This window comes from Prosopis cineraria, unplaced genomic scaffold (genome assembly GCF_029017545.1).
Source record: "Prosopis cineraria cultivar Desert tree isolate PC_DT_omini unplaced genomic scaffold, ASM2901754v1 PC1918, whole genome shotgun sequence".
NCBI lineage: Eukaryota > Viridiplantae > Streptophyta > Magnoliopsida > Fabales > Fabaceae > Prosopis > Prosopis cineraria.
This window is the reverse complement of record NW_026557243.1, coordinates 5,926-16,047: the sequence shown is the minus strand read 5'-3', so window position 1 is coordinate 16,047 and position 10,122 is coordinate 5,926. Positions and strand designations below refer to the sequence as shown.

Sequence of the window (10,122 nt, the reverse complement as noted above, 5' to 3'; positions counted from 1 at the left end):
ACGATGAATTAGCACTTCTTGTTTTCAAAAGTTCTATGGGAGACTGTCATAACATCGCCTAGATCTACCTCTAGCGGGCCAGACGTCACAATGGACCGAAAGAGTTATGGACCTATAGCTAAGGAGCCCATACGCAAGAGTACGCGGGTGAAAAGACCAACATGGAAATTACATGAGCTGGAGGATATATAGAACGCACATAGAGGGGAGAGAGTGTGGATATTTTTCGTGAATGTTTTCCCTCTGAATTCTTCTGTCCTTTCTCTGAATTCTCTGACAATTCTGTTATTACTTTTCCCCTTCCTGCTGGTATATCCCTTCTGTAATAATTGATACTGTGCTTTTAATCAATATTATCGATTACCTATCATATTTGCATAACTGTGACATATTTTGGTGCTCTCATTGAGAGACGTCCATGGCCGTTGTCGACAACACTGGAATGAAGGAACTGCAAGCTGAGATGAAGATGACGCAAGATTGGATGAAAGATGCCTCTAGACGTTTCAGTAAGATTGAAGGCTTGCTAGAATCACTGGCGAGGTCGGTAGACAACTTCAATCGCCGAGCTGAATCATCGCACTCAGAGGAGGGTTATCAATCTGGAAACAAGACACCCGAGCGGCCATTGATTGGGTCTCAATATCAACCATCTAGATAGGCAAGATTCTTATGAAGAATATACACGGCAATTCGTGGCATTAGCAAATCGTTCAGAGGATATAACAGAAGGTGCCTTGATTGATTGCTTTATAGGAGGCCTTAGAGTAGAACTGCGACAGGATGTGGTGGCTCAAGCACCCAACACATTATTGAAGGCAATTGCATTAGGGCGTTTGTATGCTGGGCGAGATTCTCATGTCTCCTCACCAGCATGGCTTAGAGCAACATTCTCTCCATCTCCAACGGGGGGAACCAAGTTATCCTCGACTGTCATTGCAGCAATTCCAAAGACGACAGTACCACCTACGACAGGAAGTAAAAATATACTTCTACCATTATTACCATTGCCAGACAAACCACCCATAAGGAAGATCACTCCAGCCAAAATGCAGATTCGACGCGAAAAGGGCTTATGCTATTTTTGTGATGAGAAGTTTTCTCCATCCCATCGGTGTGGGAAGAAGCAACTCATGATGTTACTGACGGACTATGGACTAGAGGATGATAATGAGGAAGAACCTGGAGAGGCAAGTGAGGAGATTCATACACTGCACCATCTATCATTATGTACGACACAAGGTTCGTCGGGTATAGCCACCATCCGTTTCAATGGCATTATTAATGGGATGGATGTACAAGTTCTCTTAGACGGGGGTAGCTCAGACAACTATGTCTACCCTCGCGTTATGCAACACCTTCAATTACCTTCAAAGGTAGTACCCACATTTCAGGTCTTGGTGGGGACTGGTCAATTGATGAAATGCAACTCTATGGTAGCTGACTTGCAGGTGTACATCAGTGGGCATACCATTTCTTTCCCTGCTTACGTGCTTCCTGTAGCAGGTGCTGATGTAGTGATTGGTGCATCATGGTTAGAGACATTGGGTCCCCACGTGGCCGACTATAGTATGTCAATGATTAGATTCTTACAAGGAAGCAACTTTGTCACTTTAAATGGTTACAAAGCTGCACCTGTCTCTAATACCCAATTTCACCATTTGATTCGAATTCATAATACTGATGCAATTTCTGAGTTATTCATGTTACAGAGTGAAGAAACTTCTAACAAGTTATTGGAAGGATCTAATATCGAAGTGCCTACACAGTTACCAAATGATCTGAAGGCTGTATTACATCAATATGGTATAGTCTTTGCCAAGCCACAAGGATTACCTCCTGCTAGAGATCATGTGCACTGCATTATATTACAACCTGGTATTGAGCCTGTTAAGGTTCGGCCATACCATTATCCCTTTAGTCAAAAAATGGAGATTGAGAAATTAGTGCAAGAATTATTAGCTAAAGGCTACATTCAGCCGAGCAATAGTCCTTTCTCTGCACCAGTGATATTGGTGCGTAAGAAAGACTGCACATGGTGCTTCTTGTGGACTATCGAGCACTTAATGCAGTAACCATTAAAGATGCTTTTCCGATGCCTACTGTAGATGAGCTCCTTGATGAGCTGTATAGTTCAGAATTCTTTACAAAACTAGACCTGAGAGCCGGGTATCATCAAATCTCAATGAACCTAACAGACCGTGAGAAGACAGCATTTCACATATATTAAGGTTTATATGAGTGGACTATGATGCCATTTGGCCTAACTACTGCACCAGCCACTTTCCAGGCTCTCATGAATTCTGTCTTTCAGCCTTGTCTTAGAAAATTTATTCTGATCTTTTTTGATGATATTCTCATTTATAGTACGACATGGGAGCAACATCTAAACCATGTAACGACTGCTTTACATGTTCTATCTCAACAAAGGTTGCATGTAAAATTCTCTAAATGTTCATTCGGCCAAAAGAAGATTGATTACCTGGGGCACATTGTTTCGAAGGATGGCATGGAAGTGGACCAGAGCAAGGTACAGCTGGTGCGAGATTGGCCTATACCAACGTCGATCACCCAACTTGGGGGTTTTCTTGGTTTGACCAGCTATTACAGGCGGTTTATCCGTCATTATGCTCGTTTAGCTAGACCCTTGACACAGTTACTCAAGAAAGATAGCTTCCAGTAGAAAATAGAGGCACAAGAAGCTTTTGAAGCCTTGAAGTCAGCTCTAATATGTGCCCCTATTTTAGCATTACCAAACTTCAACCAACCTTTTGTTCTAGAGACAGATGCTTCGAGCATCGATATTGGTGCCATCCTTAGTCAACATGGCCATCCGATTGCTTATTTTTCCAAGAAGCTATCCAATCGCATGCAATCCTAGTCGGTATATAACTGAGAGCTATATGCTATTGTCGAGTCCGTAGCTAAATTCAGACATTATCTCTTTGGTCATCACTTCATCATTAAAACTGATCATGCAAGTTTAAAGCATCTGAATGAACAAAGAATGCAAACTCCAGAGCAAGAGGCGTGTTTGCCTAAACTTCTCGGATATCAATTCTTTATCGAGTATAAGCCAGGAGCCTTTAACACAGCTATTGATGCTTTGTCTCACGTTACATTGATGACTATAACCATAATTCACTCATCATTCATGGAGGAAGTCTATCAAAGTGTACGAGCTTCGGCTACTATTCAACAGATGCGACAGAAGTTGGAAAATGATTCTTCGACCCTTCCTGGTTTTGACTTACGCAATGGCCATGTGTTCTGACATCAACGATTGGTCCTACCACACGATGACTCAGCTATTATACAATGTGTATTGTTTGAATTTCATGATTCGGTTATCGGGGGTCATGCTAGTTATTTGAGAACTTTTCAGCGGTTGGCCTCTCTATTTTACTGGGCGGATATGCGTCGTGATGTTCGAGCATATGTGAAACATTGCCAAATTTGTCAGTAAGCAAGGGTTTCACAACTTCACCCTTTCGGCTTATTGCAGCCTTTGCCGATCCCTGCTCGCATTTGGGAAGACATATTTATGGACTTTATTACGGGCCTTCCTCTAGTGCATGGGTATTCTGTTATTTATGTTGTTGTCGATTGATTGTCAAAGTACAGTTATTTTATACCATTAAAGACACAATACACTAGTCATATGGTTGCGGACGCTTTTCTTCACCATGTTGTGAAGCTCCATGGCTTGCCACGTTCGATAGTCTCTGATCGTGATCAGGTTTTCACTAGTGCCTTTTGGCGTCATCTCTCACGCCTTCAAGGATCACAATTACAAATGAGTTCTTCCTACCATCCATAAAGCGACGGCCAAACTGAGGCTATGAATCGCTGCTTAGAAATGTACCTGCGCTGTTATGTATCAGATCATCCACGTCGATGGATTGATTTCTTGCCATTAGCAGAATATTGGTACAACACGGCTTACCACCATTCCCTCGGCACCACCCCCTTCAAGATTGTCTATGGTCGGGACCCTCCTCCTTTGCTTCGCCATGCATCACGAGAAGATACCCTGTATGATGTGCATGCTTAACTAACAGCTCGTGATGAAGTTTTATCGGACCTTTAAACTCATTTGCAGAAGGTTCAAGACCAAATGAAACATTTTGTTGACCAGAAACGTATGAAGGAGTCTTTTGACATCAGCGAATTAGTGTTTGTGAAGCTTCAACCTTACCAGCAACATTCGGTTCACCTACGAAAGTTTTAAAAGCTGGCAATGCGCTATTTCGGACCTTTTAAAGTCCTTGAAAAGATCGGTCATGTTGCCTATCGCCTTGAGTTGCCACCAGATGCTCATATTTACTCTGTTTTTCATGTCTCCTTGTTGAAAAGGTGCTTTAGAGATGGTTCGCAACCCACTCTGCCATTACCCCTGAGGTCTTGCCTCAAGGGCCCTATTGTTCAACCACAAGCTATACTCGACGTTCGTTCAGTGCATCGTGCTGGAAAGGTGGACTCACAGGTGCTAGTTTAATGGTCGGGTACGTCATTTCCATCATGGGAATCCTTTGAAGTGTTACTTGCTTTGTATCCTGATGCGGACCTTGAGGCCAAGGTCCGTCTTTGTGAGGCGGGTATTGTCACAATATCACCTGGATCTACCTCTAGCGGGCCAGACATCACAATGGACCGAAAGAGTTATGGACCTATAGCTAAGGAGTCCATATGTAAGAGTACGCGGGTAAAAAGACCAACATGGAAATTACATGAGCTGGAGGATATATAGAACACACATAGAGGGGAGAGAGTGTGGATATTTTTCGTGAATGTTTTCCCTCTGAATTCTTCTGTCCTTTCTCTGAATTCTCTGACAATTATGTTATTACTTTTCCCCTTCCTGCTAGTATATCCCTTTTGTAATAATTGATACTGTGCTTTTAATCAATATTATCGATTACCTATCATATTTGCATAACTATGACAGAGACCCATTCAATACACTTGGCTAATTGGTCCAGCTCTTCTTTTATTTGCAATTGGGTTGGGGTTACTTGTGATGCTAACGGTGAGAGAGTAAGTGTATTGAATCTTGCTGACACAAGTCTCAAGGGTACCTTACCTTCACAAGTGGGCAATTTGTCCTCCCTTGTTGAACTTGACCTTCCTAGTAACAACTTTCATGGTGAGTTACCAAAGGAGTTGCTGCAGTTACATAAGTTGAAAATTCTCAATTTGAGCTCTAATGAATTTCATGGGAAAATTCCAGCTTGGATTGGAAGTCTATTTTCTCTTCAGCAAATGATTTTTCATAATAATAGTTTTAAAGATGTTATTCCTCCAAGTGAATCAAATTTGTCATGGTTAGAGATGTTGGATTGGAATGAGAATATATCCATGGATCTATTCCACTTGCTATTGGAAGGCTTCAGCACTTGAAGATTTTACGCATAGCAGGGAACAATCTTTTAGGAAAAATACCTCCAACTATTTCTGGCTTATCCTCACTTGAGCTTATGTCTTTGTCATACAACTCTTTAATAGGTATGTCTTTCATTATATCGGGTAAATTCATATTTTTTCCCAAATCATTTCAAATATTTTTGTTCATGTTAGTGAGTCTTGGGATAAGTTATATTCAATCTCTTACTCAACCTTGATTTTGTTGGAGAGGGAAGAACATATATATATTGATTATGTTGATTAGGAATGATAAATGAAACTATAAATTGTATATAGTTTTAATTTTTTTGTGATACTTCATTACCATGCTTTCAACACAACATAATGTATTATTAACATCATTCAGTTTTCCCTTCACCGTCAGGAACAACTATTTTTCATGCTGTTATTAGTTTTTTGTCCTTTTCATTTGGGTTCTTGGAGCCAGCGCATAATGCAAGAGATTTTTTTAATGGTCTTTAAATTTATATGATTTCTATCTATATACTACATGTTGTCCATGATCATGTCCATAAAGTTAGATTATATTTCTATGATTTTCTATAATCTATACACAAGTACTCATATCAGTGCTTTTTTTTTTTTTTTTTGTTAATGTGATCACACAGGAGATATTCCCAATGAAATTGCCAATCTTACAAATCTTAGAATCATATATTTGGGTCAAAATCAACTCTTTGACTACATACCAAGAAGCATTGGAAGCTTGATTTCGCTTCAGGAATTAGATCTTGGTTCCAATAATTTACCAGGTATAATTTTTACGGAAATTTTAATTCGCTATAGATCGTTTCTTTTTCTTACGTCTTGTCTTTTGCAACTTGAAATTATGAACTGAGATGCTAATATGTTTCGTCAAAATGCTATTACTTATGTAACCGAAAATATATAAGTCTAAATTAGATGGTTGGATATATGAAAATGTTATATACTTTAAAATACTTAATCTACATATATATATATATATATATATATATGTCATTCCATTCTGCTGTTATTGTCTATAAACATCATTAGAATTTCAATTAAGAGGAATAAGCGGTTACGGAACCAACTTTTGATTGGGCTTTATAGAATGATTAGAGTGGCAGTATGGCATATATTGGGCTTTATTTTTGAACAAAAATTAATCATTGGTATAAAATACCGAAAGAACAAGTTCAAGCTATATCATATGTGGATCTGCCACTTAAATAAATCAAATATATGACGAGTGATCTTAAAATGTGCAATCAATTTATCCAATTGATAGCTCTTCACTCATAAGAATTTTATAGATGGCATGAAAAAAAAAAGACAATTTCTAAATATAACTATATTTTCAAGCTATCTCCATTATTTTGTATTTGAATTGGCCCTGAAATTAGAATCAAAGGTGGGCGAGAGAATTTTTTTTTAAAGAAATATATAGATATATACATAAATTGTAGTATTTGAATTTTCATTTTTAACTTTTATTATCCTTATTTTTTGAAAATAATTTGCTAATTTTATTATTTGAGAGAAATGTTATTAGATAATTGATTGTGTACAATCATATAAAACTTATAAATACCTTGTTGGGGGGTGATGTGTAAATAACTCTATAAATTCTCTTCGAGCCTGAAGGCCTGCCCTCACCCTAGTGAACCCTCGGAAATTGGCCCGAGAGGGTTGTCAATGCTGTCATGATAGCATTGACAGCAATTTTTTACCCCGCTTTCGCCTAACTTGCTTCCATGCACTATAGGTAAAACCTATAATTTTTTTTAAAAAGTTTTAAATATTTATTTTACAATCATGTGTCTGTTTAATGATTTAAATGATTTGTTTCTTAAATTTGTTTTAGGATTAACTCCTTAACCACACTTAGATTATTTGAATTGTATGATTTTTTGATAACACTCGATGCAAGTGTCACATTATCTATGCCTAAAACATGGTCCCTTAATTCTTCTAGAGAGAGAAATGTTCTTGGATATTTCTTTCTAATTTTCCATGAAATAGTCTCTTGTAGGGTTGTACAATAACCTAGTGATTTGCTATAGCCCAGTCTAACCTGACAAGACCTAGACCAACCTAGTTTAAGAAAAAATGAGCCTAACAATGAACTTAGATAGACCATATCGGGTTGGCTTATTGAGTCAAACTAGGTTCTAGACCAACCACAAGAACCATTTAGTCTAGTCCAACTAAGTGTTTTATTTTATTTTATTTTTAAAATCTTGATGATGCAATTTTGTTTACCCTTGAATAACTTCCAGAGATCCAAACCCTTCGACCATGCTCTTATTACTAATTGAAATCACTCTCCCTATGACTGTTCTCATTGCAATTCTTTCCTTTTCTTTATCTCAGTTCATCCACCCCTATCAACGTTCCTCTATCAATTAATCAAATCATTTTCTTGAGATTTCAAAAAATCTTCATCTACATTCATCGGCTTCTTCATAGATTTCACTCAAAGCCTCCATCTTTGGTCTTCATCAGTAAATTCGGGTTTCATGGCTTTTCTTCTTCCCTTTTTCTATTCTAAATATTTATTATTCTTGTAGGATTTGTTAGAGTATGCTTTGAATTTTCTCATAAATCATAATGTTGAATATTGTTGATTTATTGCAAATATTTTTCTTGTATCTCTTCATATCACTACATGCTCTTCTTCATCTTCTTGAATGTCATTTAGCATCTATATTAAAAAAATTATAATTTGGTAGACTAGTCTTCAACTTGAGAGACTAAGCTTGGTCTGGTCCACCATTAGGTTTATCCCACACTGAGCTAGACCTTGGACTAGTAAGTATAACCATAATGATTTCAAACTGGACCTCAGGTTAAGGCTAAACCTAGTCCAACCCAATATTTGTGTAGCACTAGTCTCTTGTATTCAAATAGAAAATGGCAGAGCTATTTTATGAATTTTTGAATCATTGAACTTAGTTTAATTTGGTCTTTTTATATGTATATAAAATTCTTAAACTAATTAATGTTAAAACATTAAGATGAATATGTATTTTGAAATGTGTGTATGGGGTATGCATGCATGTATGCCTAGATAAGTGGTTGCGTGTGTGTGTCTTTATTTCTTCTACATAAAAATTCTTTTGTATATGATCATAAAATTTTCTTATCAATCTTTAGGCTTAATAAAAATATACATTTAAAAAATTGAAAGACTACTTCTTGGTAGCATAACATAACTTATTTTTCTATTCTCTAATATCTATTTTCTCTAATTGATTACATGAATAGTCTTATTTAGTTATTAGTTATACTTTATTAATTGAATTCAATTATATGTAAAGTACAAATCTTCTGGAATTGTTTCAACAAAAGTAGATGTGTATAACTATGGAATCATGTTATTAGAGGCATTCACAAGAAAAATGTAACGACCTTAAAATTTCAATATATATATATATATATTCTCTCAATTTATATTATATTTAAATTAGTTTTATGACAAATGGAAAGTGGTGATTTAGTGAAACTTATGCTAATAGTTTATTTGAAGGTCTAGAGTTTGAATTCTTTTGACCAATAGGCTAAATTTTATTAGTTTAAAATTTTAGCAAAAATTACAAGAAGTGCCCATTTCTCTTATGTTATTAAAGGAAATGCTGTGCCCTCTCTTGTAATTTTTACAATTTTCTAATAGTTAGATTTTTATCCTCTCCCCTCTCGGTCAGATGCGCAGAAGGGTGAAAAAATTTCAAGATCCTTTGACTCAAGCTTCATCGATGCCAGCTCCCTCTGTTCCTCTTCGATTTTTTCGGCCAGTTCTCGTCATTTTGCCTCCAATCAAGTCTTCCCCATTTTTTTCCTCTTCTTTTCTTCTCTTTTTTGGCAGTGCACACACATTCTGGACCAGAAGATGAGAGTTGGAAATTTTTTCTCGATTCTAGTAGCTTCGAACTTCAAATCCAAAATATCCTTTCCTATCATCTTCCTCTCCGTAGTCTTATCCTTTAGCTAGTAATAATAGCGTGCTTGTCGTTGCCTAGTCGTCTTCCTCGTTCGATGATCTACCTCCTTCACTCACGGCTGCATCGTTGCTGGTACGTGGGAGCTAATTCATGGAAGCCAAAACACTGGACAGAGCTACTACCGATGCTTCTTTTTATTCTTGGTTTGATTTTGGTGGCTCTGTTCTTCTTTTTTGGCATGATGCATTAAATTTTCCCTCCCCTGTTCAGCTTAAGGATGTTTGGAAGCAGAGAAGCTCAAATAGAGTCATAAGAAATAACTTTGGAGCCTTGAGGATACTATAGGTAAGTGGATAGCGTCCCAACTGATTTTTTTTCAATCAAAATTTCCTTTACTAAAACACTACATTTTTCTGGAAATCATTTTAATAGCATTAATGCGATTATTGAATATTTGTTGATTAACATTTCTTTATTTTAAGAAGTTAGCTTTACCAATTTTAAAATGTTATTTGATCAATTAAGTTAAGTTTAAACTTTGATTATGAGATTTTTATTTTATCAAATATTGGATTGATACAGAGAATGATTTATGTGAGTTTGACGTTGAAAATTTTTTTATTCAATAAATGCAAGCATGAGCATCAGAAATAAAATTTGATTCTGGCAAGTTTTAATGTTTAAAAGTATTCATGTGAGTTTGATTTTGAGAATGAGAACTATATCTAGAAAGTGATGATTTTCTCGCATGTTTGAAAATGGTTTTAAAAAGGGACTTTATATAGAACACTAG

At 36.7% G+C, this 10,122-nt stretch overlaps 1 protein-coding gene across 1 annotated transcript; it reads left to right on the top strand.

The window, feature by feature from the left end:
• Positions 1-418: 418 nt before the first annotated feature.
• Positions 419-2,683, top strand: LOC129301143 (uncharacterized). The gene is made up of 4 exons (XM_054939715.1): positions 419-593; positions 706-2,019; positions 2,109-2,169; positions 2,368-2,683. The coding sequence occupies exons 1-4, from the start codon at positions 419-421 to the stop codon at positions 2,681-2,683; spliced, it is 1,866 nt and encodes a 621-aa protein (XP_054795690.1).
• Positions 2,684-10,122: the final 7,439 nt, after the last annotated feature.